Here is a 27,858-nt window from a genome sequence, read left to right on the forward strand (position 1 = left end):
CAACCTTCTTGCTAACACCAGTGGACATAGAATCTGTGTGATGCTATACTCCTCAAGGATTTAAACCCATTCAAACGTAAATAAATAAAAGTGTGGAAAGAACAACCAAAAAAAAAAAATGGGGTCACCAAAATCTGATCTCTTTGATGAGAACTGATTATTGTCATAGTCTGGGTGCAGGTTGGAAAAGAATTTCCAAACATGAGACAGAATGAGCAGGAAATAAAGTTTATTAGAATGGGAGATTTTGTTAGAACAGCGGGCCAGCTCAAGGGAGAACTGACGTTGAACAGGGGTTCTTAGTCCACTTTTATGTCTAGGGTACAAGGAGTGGGATAGGGGTCTTGCCGGTCATTTGCTGATTGGATGAGGCGTGTATATGTGGGGGAAGAGGAGGGCAAATACCTTCTCTTTGTGGGGTAGGAGGGAAGACAGGTTATACAGTTCCGTTAATAGACACAGCATGGGGGAGGGAAGGATGATAAGGGTCTGGTTTTTCCATTCCAGAGTTTCAAGACCCTCCTTGGTTTTATCTGCTCTTACATCCTTGTGTCAACACAACGATCATTCCTACTGTTATTGCAACGATTGCATCTGCGTGGGGAGTGGAGATGATTCCAGAAAACATTGTGAAATGAAAATCACTGAAAGCTGTTAACGTAGTTTTTCAAAAACAGTGGCTGGATAGCTCTGGCAACATATCTACAGAGAATTGAAAAAAAAAAAAAAGATCTCAAAGAAAACTGAACAGGACATGTTGAGTCTGAGAATCGACAGTTATCTGAGCAGTGGCTATGTGGAAACTTTGTCCACTCAGGATTTTGTCTTAGAAATTTGATTATTTTTTCATTCTTTAATACAGTAATACTTTGAAGTATAGTTTTAAGACTTTTCAAGTAGCCTTAAAACAGTAAAAACTTAAAATGGATAGGAATCTGGGGTGTCATGTTCATTCAATTCTTTAATAATTAAGTGTTTAATAAAAAATTGAATGTTCAATGCGTATCCACTGATTTTCAAGCTCTATTGTAGCTTTGTATTTCTGTAAAGATTTTTGCCACATCCCACACAGCCGTAAAGCCTTTTTCCAGTGTGAACTCCCAAGTGGTCACTGAGATGGGAGTTTGGCTAACAGATTTGCCCTATTCCTTATCCTGCAGATAAGGTCTTTCCCAGTGTGCACTGCCTAGAGCTGAGCACCTGAGCACTTGCTGTGAAAGCTTCCTTACATTTGCTAGACTTGTGAAGCCTTCTCCTAATGCAGACTCTAAGATGGTGATCAAGAACGTTTTTGTGGCCAGAAAAAGTGACCTGATGAGGCGCCTCTTATTCTCAGGACGCGGATGGGGGCAAGGTGGGGTGAGGACATGGAACACCCCGAATTACAGGACGAGGGTTGCTCAGCACGGTGACTGCCATCCCCAGGTGTGGGCTGAGCGGGATCTCTACGGGGAGGAGGAGGAGAACAGGATCCAAGCACATCTGTTATTCACCGTCGTTGACCTTCAGACATATCTCCGTGAAGTTGACGGTGGGGCGTGAAGTTTCTCTCGAGCCTTCCTGCGGCCAGACACCACACTCTTGAAGCTATGATGGAGTGTACAGACCCAGCAACAGACAATGACCGCCACCTGCGTGATGCCGGAAGTCCTGCCCCAAGCCCACGGTCCAGACACTCCGCATTACCCAGAGTTCCCACCGCTCTATAGGCTTTGGCAAGGGGCGCGCTGCGTCAGCCACAGGGAACAAGTGTAAACCGGCCCTACGAGGGACAATGGGCGTGAGTTTGAGAAACTCCGGGAAATAGTGAAGGACAGGGAGACCTGCGTGCTGCAGTCCGTTGCAAAGAGTCAGACACCACTGAGCGACAACAGGGACAATGGGAAGTGGCGCTGCCAACTTCCAGGAGCAGAGGAAGAACTTAACTCCTTTTAAAAGAGGTCAAAGACTGATTTCTGGGAATCTTGTTGTAGATCACCAGAATGTTGAGAAGTAAATCTCTTCAGCCTCCATCAAGCGCAGCTACTTCTATCTGGGACTAAAAATAACTGCTTGCCTGCACAGGTAGGGAAAGCCTCACAGAGCAGGAAGGGCACAACCCTTAGCAGGTGGCCGTTGTTGTGCTTCATTATGCAGCACGCTGTTACTAGGCAACAGGTCTTGCTCGGCCATTGGCCAGTGCCTCAGTGGGCCCGCCCACAAGCAACCAACTGTCCTCGAGCACCCTGGTAGATGTCCTGCTGGGCTACTGGTCAGCACCGAGTGGGCCCTGCCCACAGGTAATTGTCAGTGAGGGGCCACTGGGGAAATGAGTCAGTCAAAGGTCCATGATGCGGTGGTCATTAAGTGCAGAGTGAGCTAAGAAGCAGATTCAGACCTTCTCTTGAAGGTCTAGTGGGTGAGAGGTCTTGGGCTAGTGGGTGAGCGGGAGAGCTCAGGGAACAGACTGAGGTCTGCATCCTGAGAGCTCCAGACCCTTATTAAGGCCTTCCACTAGCCGTGGCCCAGCCCTTGAGGTAGCGGTGAACCTCTCCCCCGTCCCTTTCTCTGTGATCTAATAGCAGTGTCTGTTTGTGTGAGTTGCAGTCTGTGAGACCTGGTCTTCCACTGGGTGGCCTGAGGAGACAGAGGGCCAGTTGGGTTGGATGCCTGGCTTCCTCAGGGATGACAGCTGGGCAGGATATGGGAACCTGGCCCGGAAGGAGCTGCCAACTGAGATCTGCCTCCTCTTAGCTAGGACTGGGACCTTGGAGGGTGACAGTTGCGCCTTGGGACTTTGCCCTTTCTTGTCAGGACAGATGATAACATCCATCTGGTAGAGACTTACAGGAACATCATTACCTGACCATGACTGGACCTCAAGAACAAAGGATCTGACACTGAGAAGTTTGCAACAGCCAACCATGCCCATCCCTCACCTCTTGCTTTTAAAGGGACTTGCTGAAAGCTTTCAAATAACTTTGGGGTTCTTAAGGCATGAGCCACCCACGTCTGTACGAATCTGTAATAAACCTTCTCTGTTTAAGACTCTAATGTTTAGTATTGATGGGCTTCATTCTGTGTCAGGCACACGGACTTGCGATTTCAGTAACAATTTATGGCACCCCAGTTAGGACCTCTGTGCCCACAGCAGGTTGATCCCGGCCAGGGGCAGACCCTTCCCAAGTTCCCAGAAACTGCTCCAGGGAGTCTTCATTTTGCTCCAGGGAACTGGGAGGGATTCTCCCTGTCAGGCGCCAGCCACTCAAGGGATGAGGCTGTTTGGAGCAGAGAAATGTCCAGATCTATGGACCACATTTCGTGTCACCTGGAGTAAGTCACTCAAGCTTGTGCAGGCTGGGAATTCTGTCCACTCCAAAAAAATCCAACTGCCACTTAAACTTTTTTTTTTATAAAGTCCAGTTTATTTTTTCTATTGCTGTTTCTGCTTTTGGTGTCTTATCTAAAATACCATGACCTAATCCAAGGTCATGAATATTTATTTATTTTAAGAGCTTTAGAGTTAAGCTCTAACATTTAGGTCTTTGATCCGTTTCAAGTTAATTTTTGTATCTGGTGTTAGCTTGGGGGTCCAATTTCATTCTTTTGCATTTGGATTTTTTTACTTATTTTTTACTAATCTGTGCTGAATCTTCATTGCTCCCTGGGCTTTTTCTGTCGTTGCGGTGAGTGGGGGCCACTCTCTAGCTGTGGCACATGGATTTCTAATTGTGATGGCCTCTCCCGCTGTGGAGCATAGCCTCGAGAGCATTCAGGCTTCAGTAGTTTCAGCACACCAGTCCAGTAGTTGCAGTTCCAGGGCTCTGTAGCACAGGCTGAATAGTTGTGGTGCAGGGACTTTGTTGCCCTGCAGCATGTGGGATCTTCCTGTATCAGGAATCCAACCTGTGTCTCCCGCATTGGCAGGCTCATTTTCCACCACTGAACCACCAGAGAAGTCCCTAACTGCCTGGAGTCCCTTTTGAAGAGCCTGGAGCAAAAGTAGAGGGTCAGGAGCAAAAGTAGGGTGCTGAGCCCCACCTTGGGGAGCAGCAAACAAGGGAACATATTATTTGTTTTTGCTCCCCTATGCTGCAGCAGGGACCTCAATAAAGCCTTGCCTGAATTTCTTTTCTGGCCTCTGATCAATTTCTGTTGATTAAGAAAGGAGGCAAAAAAAAAAAAAAAATAGAAAGGAGGCCAAGAACCTATCAAGCTTCAGGGGAAGGTCGAGGCCTGGGAGGACAATAACATCTGATATCCTCAGCGGGACCCAGATCTCCCCCGATTCACAGTTTCTGAAAAGCTGAAGCCCACAAGATAAAGGGTGTGGACAGAGAACAGGGTAGCAGGCGGCAAAAGCTTCAGGGTACCACTATGAGCAGGGGATCATGTGTCCTGGCATGGGAACTCATTGTCTTCTCATGTGGGGCTAAATTTTAAAAATAGCACCAATCTTAAAGATAAATTATGTACTAAACAGGTATTTACTAGTTGTTTGAAATGTGTCAGCCATTTCAAAGCACCTGGGAAAAGTTAGTGAAAAATACTGAGAAACCACATGTCTTCCTTAAACTTATATTTGGGTGGTGTGAGACAATGGGAATAACATGAGGAAATTATAAAGTATAATCTAAATGGAGAAATACTATGGAAATCTACATATTCACATACATATTTATATCCATTACATTGGGGCTGTAGCCTAGAAAGCTTAATTTAGTGTGGAGCACTCTTGAGGGTAGTTTTCTGGTGAAACCTAAGATGGCGGTGGTAGGTGGAGGACTGGCGGAAGCATCTCTGGCAGAGGGCACACTCATAGGGCTTCTCTCCCGTGTGGGTTCTCTCATGAGCCCGAAGGTTGGTCTTGTGGGTGAAGGCCATTTCACAGGTGCTGCACGCGAAGGGCTTCTCTCCTGTGTGAATCCTCTGATGCACGTGGAGGTCTGATGCCTGGAAGAAGCCTTTGCCACACTCGGCACAAATATATGTCCTCTCATTATTGTGTCTTTTCTGGTGAACTCTGAACCGAGAGGAATACCTGAAGGTCTTGGGACATCTCTCACATCTGTACACTTCTGGGGCTCTATGGGATCTTTCCTGGTGTTCCCCAGGTGCAGAAGTCCCCTCAGAGCTCTGACGTGCAGAAACAGGCTCAGGGGTGACCTGGTCTGGTTCCACCTCCATGAGGACATCTTGAGAAGAGGGTCCTTTCCGGAATCTGTCCTGGAGCCTGAAGGGACCTGGACTTGCTCCTCTTCTGGAGCTTCGTGGATTCTCCAGAGAAACGCCTCCTTCTTCCAGCCTCGGACGGTTCTCTTCTTGGACAATGAGTAGGGAAGGTATTTGATTGCTTGGACTAGTAATACTGTCATTTACTTGATGAGTTTTCACAGAAATATTGCCATCATTTTCTTTATCTTCATTTCCTGTAGGGGGCGAAAAAGTGACTCAGTGAAGTTACACCCAAGAAAGAGCCCACATGGGCCACCCCGCTGGGACTTGGGCTCTGCCCACTCACTCTGTCCTGTTTCTAGGGACGTATCTTGCATAGTCCGGGATGGAGTCCTCATGTTCACCCCTCCTGTCGACAACTGATTGGTTAGATGAAAGATGATTTCTTTTAAGGGCATATTTTCTGAAAAGAGGGCTTCCTGCCCCTGCATGTGGACATGGACCTATTAAAAAAAAAAAAAAGGCGTGATTATTCACACATGGATCTACTATGTGATAAAGCTGGTTTTGGAAAGCCCGCCTCAGTCAGGCTTTCTCAGTATCTTGTACTGTGGGCTCCCACACCTCTTTGTCCTGCCCTTGTTTCTGCTTGTATCAAATTTCGTGGTAATTTCTTTTTTAGTGTGTCTTCCATAATGAAAAAAGATGAATACTGAGAGTCCCTTGGACTTCAAGGAGATCAAACTAGTCAATCCTAAAGGAAATCAACCCTGAATATTCACTGGAAGGATTAAAGCTGAAGCTGAAACTCCAGTACTTTGGCCACTTGATGCAAAGAGCTAACTCATTAGGAAAGACCTTGATACTGGAGAAGATTGAAGGCAAAAGGAAAAGGGGGCGACAGAGGATGGCATGGTTGGATGGCATAACCGACTCAATGGACATGGATTTGAGCAAGCTCCAGGAGATGGTGGAGGGAGGGAAGCCTGGCCTGCTGCAACCCGTGGGGTCACAAAGAGTCAGACACAAATGAGTGAACAATAACAAGGCTTTCTGAGGGAAGAACTAGCTCCTGTCAAGGCATTTCTCATCCCGGGGTTTCTGCCCAATTGACATTTTCTCAGTGGGGTCCTCTTAGCACTTCACCGATGAAAATCAATTACACTAATTAATATGTTGGTTCCTATATGCCTCACTGAACAAACACATAAAATGTTGATTCTTGCTTACATGGGGTAGTAAATATTTGTCTGGGTGAGGAAGAGTGATCTGACTAATAACTTGGTCTATAATAACTCTTCTTTCTCTTCTTCCAGGCACTGACAACTGAATGTATTATTTATTCCTTACTCCTTTCTGCCCCTCATCCCAGAGGTCAGAACGCTCCACTTACCAAGTCAGGTAACTTCATGCAGTCATCATGCAGATCTTCTGTGAATTTCTCCAGGTCTCCACCACTTGCTTCCCATTTCTCTTTCAAAGTAGACTTTTCACTGTAGTGCTTATTGATCATAAATTGTTCCAGGGCAAGTTGAAAAATAATTTCATCCTTGCTGTGTTTTTCTGGCTGCAGCCATAAATGAAATGACTTATAGAGTCTTTGCAGTTCCTGCCTTGCACATGAGTTATTGCCATTTTGCAATAAGCCGGGCTGAGTGTTCTGCAACTTAGAGATATCCCCTGCTGTTTGCAGTGTGGGTCCTCGCCTGGGGATAAAGTCTGTATTTGCTGACTTTGGGTCATCCTTGGATGGTTTACACTGAAATGATGCTCTGAAACCTAAATCCATTCTTGGCAATGCTTCTTATAGATTCAGCTGCCAGGATTTAGTTCTTGATGTCCTTTGTTTCTGGAGATCTGCTTTAAAACAACATCAGGACATTTATAAATAATATTTTATAAGTTTTCCTATTATTTTCTTATCTCACTATTTAGGTAACAATCAAATGTTGCATAAATGCTGCATTTGTTGATAGTGTTGGATGCTTAAAGATTATACAATAGAAACAGGAGATTTGTATCTAATTATATATATCACCAGTATAATTAAAAAAGAAAGAGAAAGCATACATTTCAGGCTCAGATAACTTCACAGGTAAATTTTGAGAAACTTAAGAAAGTGATAACTCTAATAATACACAAATTCTCACAGAGCATAGGGAAAGAGGAGACATTCCTATTTTAATTAATGAACCTTCCTGATCATGAAACTTTACAAGTGCATTAAAGTAAGGACGACTACTGTCCAGTAATTTATATGAGTATAGATGTAAAAATCCTTAACTAAATATCTGCAAATGAAACCAAGTCATGTGTAAAGAAAGTATATTATGTGTAGATGAATTCTATGTTCTGCATTCATTTTGGGTTAAATTTCAAAAAGCCACATAATTTCAAAAATACCACATTAATAGAACTGAAAGAACATACTACCACATAAGCAGATACATTGAATATGTTTAATAAAAGTCAGTACTCAATCCTAAGAAAGACACTTGCTAAGCTAGGAATAGAAGGACACTTTCACTGTGATAAAATAATTACAAAATAACTACAACAAAAATTACGCTTAAAAGTACAACAAAAATTTTTCTTAACAGTTTTATTCTTGGGATTGAGAGGTGGAAGTCCACTGTCAACTCTATACAACATATGACTGGTATCCAGCCAGTTACATAAGATCAGAAAATGTATCAAGGACTTCCATGGTGGTCCAGTGGTTAGGACTCTGTGCTTTCACTGCAGGGGACATGGACTCCATCCCTTGTAAGAGAGCTAAGATTGCATATGTTGCATGGCATGGCTGAAAACAATTTAAAAATGTAGAAAAGAAAATTATCAACTATTATTTATAGACGGCCCAATTTTGTTTGGGAAAAAACCCTAAATATCTACAAATATTAGACTAGATGAATTTAGCAAGGTGCCTTTTACAAAGTCAATATTCCAAAAGCAATTTTTATAAGAGAAACATAAAATTAAATAACTTTTATCATAATTTCCAACACTAAATACCTATGAACAAATCTAATGTAAGATATGCAAGTTATCTGTAGATAACTACAAGATAATAAATGCATGAAGAGAAAAGTCATATTTATGAATTGATTGAAAGGCTCAATATTATTGGAAATGCAAGTTCTCTCTGGATGGATTGTATAGTCAATGCATTTTCCAGGACAATCCAGAAGATGTGTGTGTGTGAGAGAGAGAGAAAACTGACAAAGCAATTCTAAATGACATGTAGCGAAAAGCCAAAAAATAGGGTATTTCTGAAGAATAAATTTGGAGGGAGACTTCCCTGGTGGTCCAGTGACCAAGACTCTCAGCTCCCAATGTAGGGGGCCTGGTTTCAACCCCTGGTCAGGGAACTTAGATCCCACATGCTGCAAATAAGACTCAGTGCAGCCAAACAAATAATAAATAAATATTAAAAAATATTAAAAAATAAACTTGGAGGATTTACACAATCAGATAGTAAAATACTATTGAAATTATAATAATTAAGATGGTGTCATAGTGCCACAAAAACAGAGCAACATAACAGAATAGTGTCCCAATACAGAGTGACATATATTCAGTCACCTGATTTATGGAAGACATAAGACTGGCTCAATATAATTAAATAAAGCATTAGTTGCTCTGTCCTATCTGACTCTTTGCAACCCCATGGACTGTAACCAGTCAGGCTCCAGGCAAGAATATTAGAGTGGGTAGCCATTTCCTTGTCCAGGGGATCTTCCCGGAGGACTGAAACTGGGCTCCTGCATTATATGCAGATTCTCTACCATCGGAGCCAACAGGGAAGCCCCCAGTTAAAAAAGGCAATGATCTGTATAAAGTATGTCCTTTTAATTATTGTAAGAAAGTAAGATATTAGAAAAAATAGAGAAAAGTGAACCAAATAGAAGCAATAGGATGGAATCCATACACTTTACTTCTCTGTGCTGAAAACTGCATCAGGCACAGACATCTTGCTGGCCTTTCGTTTACATCACTGAGACACCGTTCAATGATACATCACTTAGGAAAATTTCCCTCATTGCATTTCCTGTTTTGTTTTTCCCTCCAAAGTTACTCTTCCTTGTGAACAACATTTATCTCTGCTTCACTGTGTTTATCAAATTTACAGCTTTATTATGGTTTATCTGTTTCTAATCCCTGCCCTTTACCACTGGTGTGTGGAAGCAAGTGCAGATGGCACTATAGTTAATAATACAGAATTACATATTTGAAAGTTGCTAAGAAAGTAAATATTTTTAATTTTTAATTTTTGAGAGTAAATCTTAAATGTTCTCATCATCAGAAAAAAATTTTCACAACTATGTATGGTGATGATATTAATGATGTATTTTAGTGATTTTAATTAGCCATGAAAATAAGCTTTTTATTTAAAAAGTCGTGAAATTAAAAGACGCTTGCTCCTTGGAAGAAAAGCTATCACCAACCTACACAGCATATTAAAAAGCAGAGACATTACTTTGCCAACAAAGGTCTGTCTAAGTCAAAACTATGGTTTTTCCAGTAACCACATATGGATTTGAGAGTTGGACCATAAAGAAAGTGAGCACCAAATAATTGATGCTTTTGAACTGTGGTGTTGGAGAAGACTCTTGGAGAGTCCCTTGGACTGCAAGGAGATCCAACCAGTCAATCCTAAAGGAAATCAGTTCTGAATATTCATTGGAAGGACTGATGCTGAAGCTGAAGCTTCAGTACTTTGGCCACCTGATGTGAAGTGACTTCGTGGAAAAGACCCTGATGCTGGGAAAGATTGAAGGCAGGAGGAGAAGGGGACAACAAAGATGAGATGGTTGGATGGCATCACTGACTTGATAGACATGAGTTTGAGCAAACTCCTGGAGTTGGTGATGGACAGGGAAGCCTGGTATCCTATAGTCTATGGGTTGCAGAGGCGGACACAGCTGAGCAACTGAATTGAACTGATTTTAGTGATTATTTCACAATATTATAAATATCAAATCATTATATTGTACATCTGAAAGTTTGTTTGATGTTTTTTGTTTTTTGGTTTTTTTTTTTGCACTGCTGGGCCCTTGGAAGTGAAAGCGTGGAGTCCTAACCACTAAACTGACAGGGAATTCCCCATTTGAAACTAATAATGTCATATATCAATTATACCTCACTAAGAAATGATTAAGTCCATCTTGTATATAATTTGCCTATTTTTGTGTCCTTTTCAATTTTCTATATGGTTAGTAATTCAAGGATTCATATATATATATATTTTTTTCAATTTTATACCATAAAACAAAAGGGCTTGGTGGGAGAAAACAAGTTGTTTTCTGTTGCATACCTGTGTGCTAAGTCATTTCATGTCCAACTTTTTTTGACCCCATAGATTGTAGCCTGGTAGGCTCCTCTGTCCATGGGATTTTCCAGGTGAGAAGACTGGAATGGGTTGCCATTTCCTCCTCCAGGGCATCTTCCCCACCCAGGGATCAAATCTCTTAAATCTCCTGCATTGGCAGGCAGATTCTTTGCCACTAATGCCACCTGGGAAGCTCTGGTTTCTGTTAGTTGATGATATTTCACATTAAGCAGTCTGATCAGATCAACTGCCTTAATCTCATCAATAAAAAAGCAAAGATAAATCCAGAAGGACCCCATAGGAGAAAATTTAATACATTCTTTCCTTTTCTTAGTGCATTTATTACATACTGGCAGATGGCCCTATATAATGCCAATCCTCTAAGGACACCCCGTTTTACCATTCTTTTCTCTCAGGGAAAAGATCAAATCCTTCCTAGCAGCACAGGGCCTAGCTGGGGCATGCATTCCCCTGACCCACATCTCAGGTGTCTAGGTGGCTCTCCATATCCAAGGACCCTGGTCTTTCGTTACTTTTCTGTAGATCCCACGGCCTCTCCGTCTGGGCCTCCCACAAGTTTTTTCAGGACAACTCCAGGCACACACAGACCATCTGGTCACACTTGCAGACATGCACTCAACCCCACAGGGACACTGTGGGGCACTGAGGTTAAGACCTTGGAATTTGGGAATTCTCTGGAGGTCCAGTTAAGGATCTGCCTTGCAAAGAAGGGGGCACAGGATCAATCCCTGCTCCAGGAAGTAAGATCCTGCATGCCCCAAAGTGTGCCGGAGAGGGGAAGGGAAGAAAAAGAAAGAAAGAAGTGTCTTCCATCAGGCCAGGGCTTTAAACAGAGTTCATAACATCAAACTCTCTGGGGCCAGAGAAGTTGTCAAAAAAAACATCCTCTAAGCTTGGAAAAGTGGGCTTCCCATGTGGCTCAGTGGTAAAGAATCCTCTGGCCAATGCAGGAACTACTGGCGATGTAGGTTCCATCCCTGGGTGGGGAAGATCCCCTGGAGAAGGAAATGGCAACCCACTCCAGTATTCTTGCCTGGAGAATCCCATGGTCAGGAGAGCCTGGCTACAGCCCATGGGGTCACAAACAGCTGGACACGACTGAGTGCCTGTACCTGAAAGCTTGGAAAAGCCGGTTCCTATGAATTTTCCCCACATACGAATGCACTGAGCTTTGGCTCGAGTACAAAGTTTAAAGTTTTCCCTTTGTCCAGGAAACTCACCTCCTCCAGAAGACTGAACCTCAAGCTGGGTGATCCTGGGCTGACAGCTGAGGACTCTTCACCGTGTGACTTGCTCTCTGAACTGGGTTCATCTGGTTTGTCTTCCCAAAGCTCCTCCCTTTTATAGGGCCTAGACCAGTAATGCATTCAAAGACATGATTGGATAAAATGTGCCTGTTGATGCAATCTTTGGAATTTTCATCCAGCTCCAGCTTTCTATAGTTAAACAAACTAATAGTTCTGCAGTGAAGTGTAACAACACGCACACTAATTGGAGGTATAAAGTTTAGTCTCATGTTCTGGTCAAGTTTTCTTTTTTAAATAAAGAACATTTCATAAATATGTCTGTTGTTCTTGCTCAGGGGCCATGCTAACCATCTCTGTATCATTCCAATTTTAGTACCTGTGTTGCCTCAGTGAATACTGATCAGGTTTTGTTCTAAGTGAGTGTAATAGAAACTTTAAAAAAAATGCATTTATTTATTTTTGGCTGTCCTGGGTCTTTATTACAATGCCCTGGCTTCTCATTGTGGTGGCTTCTCTTGTGCTCCACAGACCTCAGTAGTTGCCCCACACGGGCTTAGTTGCTCCATGGCATGTGGGATCTTCCCGGACCGGGGAGCAAACTGGTGTCTCCAGCATTGGCAGGTGGGCTACCCACTGTACCACCAGGGAAGCCCCTTTGGTACCACTTGCTAATTTTCCAGGACTTGTGGATCACGAGCGAGCCAGAGAACAAGGTTAATATTCTTTCCTCCTGTGCTAGTCTGGGGCTTGTGAGTCAGAGGGTTGCCCCAGGACCCCACCGGAGAGGTTCCTAGTCCAGCAAAGTTGCAGGGGCTGAAACTAAGATCATTTCAGTGGGAAGAGAGAGTGTTGATTATTTTACACTGACAAAGTACATCATTTGAGAGACTGAATGTGAGGACTGAGTGTGAAGTTGGAGTTTTAATGTTCTAAGGCTCCTGGTTTAAAAACTGGCTGTTGGCAGGGTCATGTACTGAGTAGGAAGAAAGGCAACAGGGGTGCCCCCAGGTCCCACATGCCTCAACCAGGAGTTCTCATGCGGCAACTAAAGATCCCGTGCACCTCAGTGAAGACTGAAGATCTCATGTGACATGACCAAGACCTGGTCAGCCAAATAAATAGCCTTTAAAAAAGAAAAAAAAGAAAGGCAACAGGAGGAGATTCTTTGGAACTCCCCACCTCCCTTTCCCAACTCACGTGGAGTGAGTGACCACCCATATAAGATGAGGGAGAGTAAGAGTATGGAAAACAAAACGATTGTATTTGACAAGAAAGGGACCAGTGCAATAGCCTGGTCATTATCTGTTCTCTTCTTTCAGTTGGATCCAGGATCAAACCACTTTTCACCCTTCCACTGCCAGGACCCTCAGTCCTGTCAACTAAAATTCAATTAACAATTGAGAAGAAAATGGAAACTTTTATTCAAGTCAAACTGAAGGTTATAACCCAGAAGACAGGATTTCAGAATCTCTGAGAACTGTCGCACCTGTTAGAAGTCGAAGGCACAGTTATATACATTTTTGAGACAAACGACAGTACATCAAAGTGACATACAGACATTTTACATAAACTTCACTAACGCTACAGGGTCCAGGTCAGCACACGTACAAGGCAAGCAACAAATCCCTAAGATTCCTACAGAGTTGGGAAACAACGCTGATCCTTTAAGACAGGAGTCCCCAGTCTCCAGGATCTAATGCTTGGTGATCTGAGGTGGACCTGATGTAATAATAATAGAAATAAAGTGTACAATAAATATAATGTACTTGAATCATCCTGCAACCATCCCCTGCACCCCATTCCATGGAAAAATAGTTTTCCACAAAACGTGTCCCCGGAGGACTTCCCTGGTATTCCAGTGGCTAGGACTCTGTGCTCCCAACACAGGGGGCCCAGGTTCAGTCTCTGGCTGGAGAATTAAGATCCCACATGCTGTGCAACGCGGCCAAAAAAATTTTTAAATAAAAACAAAAAACTTGTCCCTGGTTGTGGGACAGAAAGGTTGTGGACTGATGTTTAAGAAATAACTGTGGGGACTTCCCTGGTGATCCAGTGACTGGGGCTTTATGCTCCAAATGCAGGGGACCTAGGTTCAATCCCTGGTCAGGAATTAGATCCCACATGCCGCAACTAAAACTCAGCACAGCCAAATAAATAAAAATATATATTTTAAAAGAAGTTACATTATGCAACTTCCTTGGCCGTCTGGTGGTTAAGATACTGTGCTTCCACTGCAGAGGGCATGAGTTTGATATCTGGTCAGGGATCTAAGATCCCATAGGCCACGTGGCCAAACAAAAAAAAAGTTATGACGCTAGTGTCAGAAGAAAGAAAAAAAACAAAACACGTTTCTTTTTACGGTTCACCAGGAATTCCCTTCTGTGAGGGAATCTGGTTAATGTATAACACAGATGCACACCAAAGGGGGAGAGGCGAGGCCTAAACAAACACACAGAGAATTTTATGCTTAAGTTGCCTTGTCTTACCTTCAAATGTAAGTTTTGTGTCATCAGTCCATCCTCTGTCTCTTGGCTTGCTGACGTCGACTCCTGACTGGCCGGCCTCTCGTCTTTTCGCCAGGCTTCATCCTATTCTTACAATGGCCACTAGAGGGCGCCTGTTCTGCAGTCCTCTTGTCCCGCTGCGGCTCCGCCTTGACTTAGAATTTCCCCAACTGGGAGGACTGCCACCCCCATCCCACCCCCCCCCCCCCCCCACCCTTCCCGTCTGCCTGAACACACGTTCTTCTTCTCCTTTTTTTCTTTGAAGGGTAAGTAATCTCAGACAATCATTGAGAAAGAGAATCAGAGCCGTCGCTGACACCAACTCTGAGTAGGCTTGGCAACTTCTAGTAATTTTAGATGGGGAAACAATGGAAACAGTGAGACTTCATTTTCTTGGTCTCCAAAAGCACTGCAAGATGGTGACTGCAGCCAGGAAACTAAAAGACCCTTGCTCCTTGGAAGGAAAGTTATGACCAACCTAGACAGCATATTAAAAAGCAGAGACACCTCTTTGACGACAAAGGCCCGTCTAGTCAAAGCTATGGTTTTTCCAGTAGTTCATGTATGGATGTTGGACTATAAAGAAACCTGAGCGCCAAAGAATGGATGCTTTTGAACTGAGGTGTTGGAGAAGACTCTTGAGAGTCCCTTGGACTGCAAGGAGATCCAACCAGTCCATCCTAAAAAAGATCAGTCCTGCATGTTCATTGCAAGGACTGATGCTGAAGCTGAAACTCCAATACTTTGGCCACCTGATGTGAAGAGCTGACTCATGTGAAAAGACCCTGATGCTGGAAAAGATTGAGGGCAGGAGGAGAAGGGGACGACAGAGGATGAGATGGTTGGATGGCATCACCGACTCAATGGACATGAGTTTGAGCAAGCTCCCGGAGTTGGTGATGGACAAGGAAGCCTGGTGTGCTGCAGTCCATGGGGTCGCAAAGAGTCGGACACAGCTGAGCGACGGAACTGAACCGATTTATTTATTTACTTTTGGCTGTGGTGGGACTTCCGTTGCTGCACGGGTGGTTTCTCTAGCTGCAGTGCGGGAGTTGGGGTGGGGCTTCACATTCCGGTGGCTTCTCTCATTTCCTGCTCACCGCAACCGAAGGATAGCCCCAACTGGTCACAACTAGAGAAAGCTTCCGCAGTAACAAAGATCCAGTGGAACCAAAAATATACATATGTTTTTAAAGTGTCTTTATCTCCCAGAGATAGTCACTGAAGTATTTAGGGGTGCAAGGATACAACTTCTGGGATTAGCTTTAACAGGAGAAGGTTTGCAAGGGTGACAGGGTAGGATAACATAAAATAAGTTTCTCTGTGAATTGGTTCTGTCGATGGTTGTCATGGATTCACACAGTTACTCCATCCTTTTCCATTTTGCAAATGTTTGTTAGATTCCATAACATTTAAAATATTTCGGTAATTACCAGATGTTGACAGTTTGTTTTCTCCTACAGTTTTATTCTTTTTTTCTCTAAAGCACCATCTATGACTTGAACAACTTTGCAAACTGTAAAATCTGCTTAAAACATTGAATCATTCCCATTTTTTTAATTGTTAATAGGTCTGTGCCATTATCCGTGTTTTAAAAGCCTGCACTTTTATATATTAAATCTACTAGGTTTTAATTTTTGTGTTTATGTACAGGCACATAAATATATGTATTTATTTTAATGACACGAAGTAGAGTTTTAGTTCTCTTTTTCCAATAGCGCTCATATTTTAAAAATTCATTTTCACTCAACTATTAAATCCCTTATATTTTGCATATTATACACTAATTTCCTACTTATGTCTCAGTCTCTTCAGTCCTGTCTCTCTTACTCTCACTACTTTATGTTATTTACACACAATGCTTTATGTTATTTACTCTCGAATACATATTCAATATCGCTGACTTTAATATATGATTCTTTACTAAATACATTGTGTTTGAAATTTTAAAAAATTTAGTAGAACTGTATCTCCCTCTAATTATGATTTTATTTGACTTCTTGTTTTCTTGTCTGTGTCATGTGGCTTGTGGGGATCTTAAGCTGGGGGTTCACCCAGCAACTGAACCTGGATCACTGCAGTGAAAGCGCTGGCTCCTAACCACTGGACTGCCAGGAAATCCTATTTGTCTTCTTTTTGTCAGGTATTTAGAAATATTAGCATTTACATTATAAAAATCATACCATTCTAGCTGATTGAATTTTTATTATATTTAAGTTTCCCACAAAGGACTATGTTTTGTCTTTATTTAGATCTGCTTTTAAGTTCTTCAGTTTTTTCAATGTTTTCACATATTTACTTAATTCTATGGTTGAACGCATTTCCATAAGATGTTTTTCCTCGTATTTTCAAAGATAATATTCTCTCTGGAGAGAAAATTGGTATTTTAAAAAAATTTGCATTTGAGGACTTCCCTGATGATCCAGTGGTTAAGATTCCATGCTTCCACTGCAGGAGCTGTGGGTTCAATCCCAGGTTGAGGAACTAAGATCCATGTTATGGTCAAAACATTAAAAAAAACAAACAAACTTGCATTTGTGTATATTCTAAACTCATTAATATGAATAGAAAATAATTTTACTCTAGAATATTTGGCATATATACAACTGAATTATATACCAGTATTAAAACTGAATTCATGTATGCCCATAAATATATTCATAGTAATATTTTGTCTTTTTGATTGAGAATGCCACACATTTAATGCTTAAGTAGTGGTTTCCAGCAATGCGATTAGATTTCTACCCAATTTTAAACTGCTGCTGAAGATATAACCATAGCATAATAGAAACAAAAAAGAAAGGAAAAAATTACTATGTCTGAGTTTTTTTAGAAAATATATATTGTACATTAGCTTATCACCTTAATATACTGCATGATTATTCATTACCAAGGTCAGGAAGGGAGCGATCACATACTTCACCTATATCAAAGACAACATTTGTTTGCCTGCATATGGTTTCAGCTACAATTTTTGTAATTCTTAAAATTGAGAATCTTTCAAACAGCCATCTGGATCTGATGCCCTGGTTCTGCTGTTGTTCAGTTGCTAAGTCATGTCTTTGTGACCCCATGGACTGCAGCATGCTAGACTTCCCTGTCCTTCACCATCTCCAGGAGTTTGTTCAAATTCATGTCCATTGAGCAGGTGATGTTATCTAAATTTCTCATCCTCTGTTGCCCCCTTTTCCTCCTGCCTTCAATCTTTCCCAGCATCGGGTTCTTTGCCAATGAGTGGACTCTTTGCATCAGGTGGTAACACAAGTTAAAAATTGGCCAGTGGTTGGAACCACAGCCACTCGGGGTGGGGGGGTGTCTTATGATTTTCCAGGTTATACATTTGCCTGCCTGGTTGACAACACTGGTGTTCCCTGAGACTTCTTAAATACTTCACAGGTAAATTGTTCCCAAGTTGTTTCTGTAATTTTCAATAGAAAACATTATCATCAGTAGTAATTGCTTTCAGTGATTTGAATAATGCACAAATATTTTTTCAAGATAATCTCAACTCCCTCTGCAAGTATTGCCACTGAAATGACAGGTGACAGGATAATCACTTCCCAATAAGGAGATGACATCATGGTATTCCAAACCTTCATCTTGGGTCCAGTTGCCCTTTGCCACACCGGCACAGATGCTGTCTGGGAACACACGGTCCTGACTGCCAATGGTATTTGGTAAGGATCTACTTTTTAGGTGTCAGATTCACAAGATAATTATATTACAGATAATTCAGTTTAAAACACCAATATACATCAAATTCTCTCTCTCGTGTTTCCTGGGATGGGAACACAAATATACCTTTGTATACAGTGAGGATTATGCTTCCTGCACACATTTGATGCATTCCTCCCCCTCTGCCCACTCCTCTGCCGCCTGATGTCTCTCCTCTTTCCTCTCATTTTCAGCTTCTATGAAATCTTCCTTCATGTTTCTTTGAGTAAAGGTGCTGAACCTCACAGCGTTCACTCTAAAGACTTTACACTTCAGGCAAGTGCCCAGCAACTAGATAATGATGCTGATCTCCCAGCTCTGAGTGATGAGTTACCTGAGGCCTGAGTGAGAGGATGGAATGCATATTTGGTTTTGTTGTCTCTTCTTGTTAGCCTGTGGTGCTAAATAGTGTCTTTAATAATATAATTTTACAATTTCCGTCATCAATGTGTTAATATTTAGCTCTTATTTAGAAAACTGAAAGTCTTATCGTTCTCCTTTTAAGGAAATAAAATGTTTATTTTTTAAAAACCCCAAAATATGCTTAATTTTTGTGGGGTTTAGAAAAAAAAAAGAATAATCAAAGACTTCAATACCTTAAGATCATCATATTATCATGGTATGTAATGTAACCAGATGTTAAGTGCCTCGCTATTCACCTTCTGTGATTAATCTTTGCTCTGTCTACTCTCTAAAATGTATGTTTATTAATTTAAAATGAATATAATACTAATCAAATAAAATTCTGACTAGAGAATTTGTTTGATGGTCATGTTCAAATCCTTCTCTAGGAGAATGGGAGTCACTTATTTTAGGGCCTCCCTTTGTTACTCAAAACCTTGCAATTAAGGAAATATCATGATCCTTTACTGTCATGTATTGCTGAAGTGTTTGATAGCTGGAATGATTAATAACCACAGCAAATTCCAAATTTATGGAATCCTGGTTTTTCTATGTAAACAAATTTTTATTAATTGGCATGTTCTATCTTCTTACTTGTTTTTTGAAAATGTGTTTCTTTTTAAGTGGAGGATGATTACTTCAAATATTGTGTTGGTTTCTGGCATACAGCAACATGAATCAGCCGTAAGTTCTTTCTACCTGTGTTATATTCAATTTTTGGATGTCTCTTCCTAAAGATTCTCAAATCTTTGCCTTTCTCACAATTTACTTCACTGTTTTAATGTTATTACATATTTTTATTTCATTAGTTATAGCCAAATTTCCTCCTTTAAGTCTTAAATATTTTCTAAATGATAAAATTTTAATTGTAAAACCACAAATTTTATTATGAACATTTTCACAAATCAAGAGGTGTATAAATTTAAGGTGAATATTCAGTCTGACACCCCCTACCCTTCTTTCCACCTTTCCTCAGATAAGTAGCCCTGCTTCACTTAGTGAATATTTATACTCAGTCACTAAGATTTCTTTTAAACCACATCTGCTGATTTATGGCAGATTCATCTTCTGTATCTCTTATAAAACGTACTAATCATGTCCAAGTGACGTGAATGAACATCAATAATGAGATATGTTCACCTCCTACTCATCCCTCCACCTGGCCAGATTTTTTCATCACTAGTGTTGTAGTTTGTTTGCTGAGGCATGTCCTCACACTTTAAAACAAAATGCTTTCTTTATTTCAGTTACTGAAATATGACTGAAATGTATTTTACACAGCATTTAATTTACTTAATCCTAAACTGCACAGTCATTTTGGAGACGAGATGAGAAAACAAATTTTATAAATATGTAGAATTTTATATTGATAAAATGTATAGAATTTTATGTGTTCAGCACACTAAATGAATTTTTTAATTTAAATTTGTGCTTGCTTTGTATCCTTTGATATATTCCATCAGAGGAAGATACAGGAAGGAGTGGAAGAAGTCCAGGGAAAAAGAGATTATACTCACAGGTCTTAGAGAGACAGTCACTGGTGGTAAGAGGAGGCCACAGGGGGAGAGCCTGCCCGGGGAAAGGTGCAACCAAATGGGTGGGGAGGAGAGAGAGAGGGGGGCGGATCTGCGGGCCAGCACCGTTACTGGGGCTCAAGGGGGAGCACACAGCACAGGGTGAAGGGTGGGATCTCACTGGGAGCTGTGACTGCTCCGCGGTCACAGGAGGGGAGGGCAAGAAGGCGAGCTGGTGGCGGTGGCCAGCTTTCACACTGGTGCCCTGGGCACTCTGGCGGGGTGTTTACACCCTGTCTGTGGGAACGTGCAGGCAGCAGGAGAATATGGAGCTTTCAAATGTACAATATAGAAAATTGTAAAATTTGTTTACAATTTTAGAATTATACAATTTAACATTTTTACAGTTTTTAAATTAAAAACTTAAAAAAATTTTTTTTTGTTGCCCTGTCTAGCATCTGAGATAATTCCCAACCTGCTAATGAAGCTCAGGCTCTTAACCACTGGATCACCCTGGAAGTCCAAGCCCATTTTTTACAAATTTCAAAGTTTAAATCATATTTGATTAGGATTTTGATAGAGGATTTTTGATAGAAAAGATACATTATGTAATTCTTTATTAGAGGACAATAACCCTAAAATGAAATCCCAACACTCACATGAATATGTGAAACATTCTGTGTCCTTTTCAATATAACTTGGCTTATGAGAAAATGGTAGTTTATAATGTGTGATTTCTTTTCTAAAAATTGTTTATTCATATTCAGTTCCCCCCAAAAAGCACTGAGGTTATAATCACCTCTTGGTGTTCTATGTATCTAAATGTTTTCATTTTATTTTTTTGCTTTAGGAATCATTCAGCACGAGATATTATAAAAGTGAAAAACTTCTAATTTTTATAAATATGAAGATAAAAAATGTTTAAATCCTCAGGTTTCATACATGCTTAGTAATACTTTGCCCAGGCAACATCGAGAGGATACACTGCAGCATTTTCCCCTCAGATATTAACAATTCCTTATATGTAGATCTAATATTTATTTTTTTCCCTAAGATTAATGCTGGAAATATATCTCTAGTGTCCTAACTAGATCTCCAAAGATTTTAATATTCTATGTTAAATAAGTAATTTCTTGAAATTAATTAATGAACTTTTATCATATATAAATTTCATAGACTTCAGTTCAGTTTAGTTCAGTTCAGTTCAGTCACTCAGTTGTGTCTGACTCTTTGTGACCCCATAGACCACAGCATGCCAGGCCTCCCTGTCCATCACCAGCTCCCAGAGTTTACCCAAACTCATGTCCATTGAGTCGGTGATGCCATCCAACCATCTCATCCTCTGTCGTCCCTTTTTCCTCCTGCCTTCAATCTTTCCCTGCATCAGGGTCTTTTCAAATGAGTCAGCTCTTCGCATCAGGTGGCCAAAGTATTGGAGTTTCAGCTTCAGCATCAGTCCTTCCAATGAACACTCAGGACCGATTTCCTTTAGGATGGACTGGTTTGATCTTGCAGTCCAAGGGACTCTCAAGAGTCTTCTTCAACACCACAGTTCAAAAGCATCCATTCTTCGGCACTCAGCTTTCTTTATAGTCCAGCTCTCACATCCATACATGACTACTGGAAAAACCATAGCCTTGAAAAGATGGACCTTTGTTGACAAAGTAATGTCTCTGATTTTTAATACGCTGTCTAGGTTGGTCATAACTTTCCTTCCAAGGAGTAAGTGTTTTAATTTCATGGTTGCAGTCACCATCTGCAGTGATTTTGAAACCCCAAAAAATAAAGTCTGCCACTGTTTCTACCGTTTCCCCATCTATCTGCCATGAAGTGATGGGACCGGATGCCATGATCTTAGTTTTCTGAATGTTGAGCTTTAAGCCAACTTTTTCACTCTCTTTCACTTTCATCAAGAGGATTTCAGTTCCTCTTCACTCTCTGCCATAAGGGTGGTGTCATCTGCATACCTGAGGTTATTGATATTTCTCCTGGCACTCGAGATTCCAGCTTGTGCTTCATCCAGCCCTGTGTTTCTCATGATGTGCTCTGCATAGAAGTTAAATAAGCAGGGTGACAATATACAGCCTTGATGTACTACTTTTCCCATTTGAAACCAGTCTGTTGTTCCATGTCCAGTTCTAACTGTTGCTACCTGGCCTGCATACAGATTTCTCAAGAGGCAGATCAGGTGGTCTGGTATTCCCATATCCTTCAGAATTTTCCACAATTTGTTGTGATCCACACAGTCAAAGGCTTGGGTGTAGTCAATAAAGTAGGAATAGATGTTTTTCTGGAACTCTCTTGCTTTTTCAATGATCCAGCAGATGTTGGCAATTTGATCTCTGGTTCCTCTGCCTTTTCTAAAACCAGCTTGAACATCTGGAAGTTCACCATTCACATATTGCTGAAGACTGGCTTGGAGAATTTTGAGCATTACTTTTCTAGCATGTGAGATGAGTACAGTTGTGCGGTAGTTTGAACATTCTTTGGCATTGCCTTTCTTTGGGATTGGAATGAAAACTGACCTTTCCCAGTCCCGTGGCCACTGCTGAGTTTTCCAAATTTGTTGGCATATTCAGTGCAGCACTTTCACACTTATCATATAGATATTTGCAAATATAAACTTGGAAGCTCCATGCTCTATTCTGTTTTGGGCTTTTGCCAGTAGAAACCTGTAATTATTGTTCTATTTTATACATAGTAAGGCAAGTTCATTTTGTTAAAAACTTTTTTTTTTTTTACAAAATTTGTGTTATTTTGATATTAGTATTCCATTTTCATTGCAATTTTATTCATACTTCTTAGTGTTAACTGAATTATTAACATTGGGAAAATAGCCATTCTGGACAACAATTTTCTCTGCTGTTACTTAAAATGAATCCTGTGATTTAAATATAGTTGTAGGTTTTCATTCAGTGTTTTCTGCACATCACTTAATTTTAATATTGTTTTTGAAAATTACATTTATGTATTTTTGCTTATACATTTAAGGAGACTCTTGCTACAAAAGGGAAAAAAGTGGCTATCTTGATTTGTGACTATTTTAAATTATATTACCAATTCTACTAACGATTCCATTTTTTCTCAAGTGTAAAATGATTTCAGTTCTTGATCATGGAAATGGAAATTATCTCACAGCTGTTATTCCAGCCATAATGAAATGAGCATGCCAGGAAGATAGTGACTCAATAACATACTGTCCAGCATAGTGGACTTGTGTCTTCACAATTTGTAAATGTCCTCGTATTTCATCATCCAACAATGAAACATCAGTGCATCTGGAAGAAGGAGTTGTCCTCATGGGGAAGTCTCTCCCAACATGTTGTTGAATTTATTTTTTATTATTTAATTTGTATTTCTGTATATTTTCCCATGATGAATAATGTTTTTATGTCCATCCACAGGTCTTATCCAAAACAGTTCAATTTTATGTTCAACACAAAGATTTCTTCCTGTATTCAGCACCAAGATTTCTTCCTGTGAAATGTAGTATGTACAGTTACTACAAGAGAAATGGTTGATGTTTACCCTTTATTAGTTTTCTGAATGATGAGCTGTTTCCTTAAGCTCTTCCAACTTTAACTTTTGTAGTTATTTTTATAACACTTATAGGTGTTTGGTTTATATGAGTCTATTTTGGGGAATTACTATGGTACAAAAATCACACCAGAGCAGCTTCTTAAGGTGGAATCACTGACATCGGTGTTCTATTTACTTGCTTTCTGTATATGATAAGTAGCTTCACAATTAACTGTTGGAAAGTTCCTGTCCTAAGTATGAAATAAACATTTTCCTCCTCCCCTCAAAAATCTCTTTACTTATACTGGGACATATATTGAATCCATAAACTGGGTGCTAGAATTAGGTATTGTTGTAGGATTGTCCAAAATTTTCAGATTTTTTTCAATGGAAAGCAAAATCAAATACATATCAATTTAAAATCTAATAATACTTGTGTTAGTACTGTCTGCTGTCATCACTTGTGAATTTTAACATTATTCAAATTCTTTGGTTTTATATTTGCATTTATTCCATCTCCCATAATTACTCTTTCCCATTGATATTAACATATTTGATTCAAACTACCAATACATTATAGTAAGCTATATAGACAATACATAAGCTTTCTTTGTAGCTAGTCTGGCCTTCATAGTTTCCTTTTAGGGATATACAGTCAAATTACGTATTTTCAGTTACTTGAAGTATTTCCTTTACATATAGACACCACTAGTCAATATATTTTTTAACTTGTAAATTTAATGTCTTTAAAACATTTACTTTGCTCTAATATCTTTTAATAATTAGGTGAAATATGTACACTTCTACAAATGAAACACTCTAATCAGTTTTTTTTTTCTTTCAAAGTCTAGCTTGAGGACTTCCCTGGTCATCTAGTAGTTAGGAATCCACCTGTCAATGCAGGGGACACAGGTTCAGTCCCTGATGCAAGAAGATTCCAGTGCCATGGAACAACGAAGTCTGGCACGGCCACCACTGAATCCCGCTTGCCTAGAGCCTGTGTTCTTCAACAAGAAAAGCCATGGCAATGAGCCCTGCACCACACCACAGTGAAGACTCAGCACAGCCAAAAATAAATACATAAAAAGTTAATAATTTTTAAAAACATTTGGTGAATGGGAAAAAAAAGTCTAGCTTTAAATTCCTCCCCACCCTATATAAATATATGTTGTGATGCCTGTATATACATTTCTCCATATATCTGGGAAAATTCCAGCCCATTCTACACACAGTTTCGTACCCAGCATTTAAATGCCAAATGTATCCAGTTCATGACTGTAGATAAGAGGGTACAGACCTTCTTCACTCAATTTACACATGTACAAAACTCGGTCGCACAGATATGCCACACAGATAATGCTTTCACACAGATCGCATTTCCAAGTAGAACCAGATCGTCATGAGTAAAGTCTGCACCCATAAACACACACTTGATGCTCACCTAAATTGCGAAAGTATGTGTTAGGCTTAACACTGGAGGATACTGGGCATGGAGATGGTGGCGACTTTTCCTTTTCTTTCTGGAACTAACCATTCCTCTGGTTCCAACGATTAATAAAATCAGTGTCCCACAGACACCAATATGATGGCTTCTTCAAAGTGGGAAATGGGAATTATCTTAGTCACTCAGATGGGAGTGGGGATCCTTGGGAACTCATTCCTCCTTTGTCTTTATAACTTCACTTTGCTCACTGGACGCAAGGTGAGACCCACAGACTTGATTCTCAACCAGCTCGTCTTAGCCAACTCCTTGGTGCTTTTCTCTAGAGGGATCCCACATACAATGGCAACTTTTGGATCCAGGAATTTCCTGAACGATGCTGGATGTAAACTTCTCTTCTATTTTCAAAGGGTGAGCAGAGGGATTTGCCTTAGCATGACCTCCCTCCTCAGTGGCTTCCAAGCCGTTAGACTTTGCCCCCATTTCTCCAGGTGGCTGGAGCTCAGAATGAGATCGTCAATGTGCATTGCCTTCTGCTGCTTCTTTTGCTGGATCCTGAATCTTTTGATAAATCTCTCTATTCCTTTCTATATCACTGGTCCAACTCACATTGAAAACCTTAGTGTAAGGATAAATTATGGATACTGTTTCACTTTGAATCCAAACAGAAATATAAGGTTTGTATATCCGTCCATATTCTTCACAACAGACTTCATATGTTTGAGTCTCATGGTCTGGGCTAGCGGCTCCACGGTGGTTTTCCTGCTCAAGCACAAGCAGCGGGTCCAGCACATTCACAGCAGCAGCCGTTCTTCCAGAGCTTGTGCCGAGGCGAGAGCCACGTCCACCGTCTTGATCCTTGCGAGCTGCTTTTGTTCACTGTACTCACTGTCTGCTCTTGTGACCTTTAGGATGAGTCTATTTGCTATTCCGGGCCAGTGGCTGGTAGATCTCTCTGTATTTTTGTCTTTGTTTTTCCCAACAGTCAGCCCCTTTGTGCTTATTTTCAGGGATACTCGTGTCACTCGTAATATATTTGCTTCATCTTCTAGGCAAGGAAAACACTTTTTGCTAATTTGGCTGTGACCAGTAGACTCTATTTTCTATAGAAAATTTGATTTCTTTCCCTCATTTGTTTACATTTAATATACTAGGAATTTTCAGACTACTCTTCACAGTTTTTTTTTCCTGTAGTTTATCTTAAATCTCACAGCACTATGATTGGAAATGATGCTCGATATGATTTCAATGTTCTTAAATTTACTGAGTATCACTTTGTGTCCTAGCATGTAGTCAATACTGCAAAATGTTCCACGTGCATATGAGAAGGTGGATTTTGTTGCTTTTGGATAAAATGCTCAATAAATATCAATTAGGTACACCCAGTCTAAAGTGTCATTAAAAGCATATGTTTCCTTATTGATTTTCTGTCTGAATGATGTGCCCATTGATGAAAGTGGGAGTGATAAACAACCCCCATTATCACTGCATTAACGTCAAGTTCTCCCTTTATGGCTGTTCGGTTCAGTTCAGTCGCTCAGTTGTGTCCGACTCTTTGTGACCCCATGAACTGCAGCACACCAGGCCTCCCTATCCATCACCAACTCCCAAAGTTTACCCAAACTCACATCCATTGAGTCAGTGATGCCATCCAACCATCTCATCCTCTAGTATTCACCTTATATATTTAGGTCCTCCTCAATAGGAGGATGCATCTAGATTTACAATTGTTATATATTCTTGAATTAAACCCTTAGTCATTATGTAGTGCCCTCCTTTGTCTCTATACCAGTCTTTACTTTAAATTCTATTTTGTCTTGTATGAATATTGCTACTCCAGCTTTCCTTTAATTTTCATTTGTGTGGAATACTTTTTCCCCTCCCATTACTTTCAGTCTATATGCATCCCTAGATCTGATGTGTGTCTCATAGACAGCATATATATGGGTCTTATTTCTGTATCCATTCAACTATTCTATGTGTTTTGATTGCATCATTTAATCCACTTACATTTAAGGTATTTATCAATATGTTATTATTGCCACAATTTTCAGATTATCCATAAGAGTATATTTTATGTAGGTGGAAACAACTATGTCCTAAATGTTTATCTGTATAAGAGGTCTAATATTGTTGGTGAATATTTATACCATCAAACTAGCTGTGTTAGCTTCAATAACAGAAAAGTTCATGAAGGTTTGAAGTGTCTAACAGGAAAATTTTGGGGACAATTTGGACAAAAATCTCTCACTTTGCAGCTTTTTTGGTGGGTGTATATATAGTGTTTAATTATATATAACAAGAAATTTGCCATTTAAATACTTTTCAAGTATACAATTAAGTGGCAATAAATATATTTGCAATGTTTTGCATCTACCACCACTAGCTTGAAAAAAAGATCAAGCCAGATGGAAAATACATACCCATAGAGCAATAATTCCCCATCTCCCTCTCGGCCTAGGCTCAGGAAATCTCTGATCTACTTTCAATTGGTGCAAGCTTGTCTATTTTAGATATTCCTTATAAGTGGCATTATACATTATTTTTCCTTTTATGTCTTGCTTTAACTGTTTAGGCTGTTTTCAAGGTTTACCATATTGCAGCATGTGTCAGAACTTCAATGCTTTTTATTACTGAATGATATCCCAGAGTATGAATGTACCACGTGTTAGTAATCCATTCATGTGTTAATGGACACTTGAGTTGTTTCCACCTTTTGGCTATCATAAATGACGCTATTATGACCTCTGGTGCACAATAATGTGTTTGGGTCTGGGCTTTCAATTCTTTCAGGTTTATTCCCAGCAACGGGGGTCCAGAGAAGAGGGTCCTTGTGGGAACATAACAGTACAGATGAGAAATTTCAGCTCATCACTGGAGAAAAGAAAATGAACATTGAGCACATTGAAGAGAGTAAGAGAATCAGTTTGCTCTCCTGTCAACCCACCCCAAGAAGTACAACCAATTCCAAGAGAGGCCTTCTCAGTTGCAATTTCTCCTGTAGGGGAGA

The 27,858-nt window shown here is 40.4% G+C and overlaps 2 protein-coding genes, 2 long non-coding RNA genes and 1 other non-coding gene across 5 annotated transcripts; 3 read left to right on the forward strand and 2 right to left on the reverse strand.

Moving 5' to 3' along the window:
• The first annotated feature begins 1,644 nt into the window (after window positions 1–1,644).
• On the forward strand, window positions 1,645–11,804 carry LOC110137836 (uncharacterized). Its single transcript, XR_011482338.1, has 3 exons — window positions 1,645–2,064; window positions 6,471–6,555; window positions 11,719–11,804. It is a non-coding gene; the product is annotated as an uncharacterized lncRNA (long non-coding RNA).
• Window positions 2,074–3,033, forward strand: LOC139029608 (uncharacterized). Its single transcript, XR_002314038.2, has 2 exons — window positions 2,074–2,279; window positions 2,794–3,033. It is a non-coding gene; the product is annotated as an uncharacterized lncRNA (long non-coding RNA).
• LOC110137835 (zinc finger and SCAN domain-containing protein 4-like) lies at window positions 4,544–11,805 on the reverse strand. The gene is made up of 4 exons (XM_020894502.2): window positions 11,728–11,805; window positions 6,548–7,011; window positions 5,501–5,657; window positions 4,544–5,408 (listed from the first exon to the last, which is right to left on the reverse strand). Exons 2-4 carry the CDS (start codon window positions 6,941–6,943, stop codon window positions 4,699–4,701), a joined length of 1,263 nt encoding a protein of 420 aa, XP_020750161.2. The 5' UTR covers window positions 6,944–7,011; window positions 11,728–11,805; the 3' UTR covers window positions 4,544–4,698.
• Window positions 11,806–12,044: 239 nt separating this feature from the next.
• On the reverse strand, window positions 12,045–12,151 carry LOC139030075 (U6 spliceosomal RNA). The gene has a single exon (XR_011482394.1). It is a non-coding gene; the product is annotated as a U6 spliceosomal RNA (small nuclear RNA).
• A 7,901-nt stretch (window positions 12,152–20,052) lies between these two features.
• Window positions 20,053–26,029, forward strand: LOC139029623 (vomeronasal type-1 receptor 1-like). The gene is made up of 2 exons (XM_070451721.1): window positions 20,053–23,377; window positions 24,254–26,029. The coding sequence occupies exon 2, from the start codon at window positions 24,990–24,992 to the stop codon at window positions 25,932–25,934; it is 945 nt and encodes a 314-aa protein (XP_070307822.1). The 5' UTR covers window positions 20,053–23,377; window positions 24,254–24,989; the 3' UTR covers window positions 25,935–26,029.
• Window positions 26,030–27,858: the final 1,829 nt, after the last annotated feature.

The sequence above is a fragment of the Odocoileus virginianus genome, chromosome 20 (assembly GCF_023699985.2).
Source record: "Odocoileus virginianus isolate 20LAN1187 ecotype Illinois chromosome 20, Ovbor_1.2, whole genome shotgun sequence".
NCBI classification, from domain to species: domain Eukaryota; kingdom Metazoa; phylum Chordata; class Mammalia; order Artiodactyla; family Cervidae; genus Odocoileus; species Odocoileus virginianus.

Bases quoted from the DNA above. Each gene is read 5' to 3' on its own strand.
- LOC139029623 (XM_070451721.1), top strand. From the start codon at position 24,990: ATGATGGCTTCTTCAAAGTGGGAAATGGGAATTATCTTAGTCACTCAG.
- LOC110137835 (XM_020894502.2), bottom strand. From the start codon at position 6,943: ATGGATTTAGGTTTCAGAGCATCATTTCAGTGTAAACCATCCAAGGAT. The intron at 5,658-6,547 runs GTAAGTGGAGCG...TTTTTTTAATAG, and splicing joins GCATGAAGTTACCTGACTTG to GTCCATGTCCACATGCAGGG. The intron at 5,409-5,500 runs GTGAGTGGGCAG...CGCCCCCTACAG, and splicing joins GTCCCTAGAAACAGGACAGA to GAAATGAAGATAAAGAAAAT.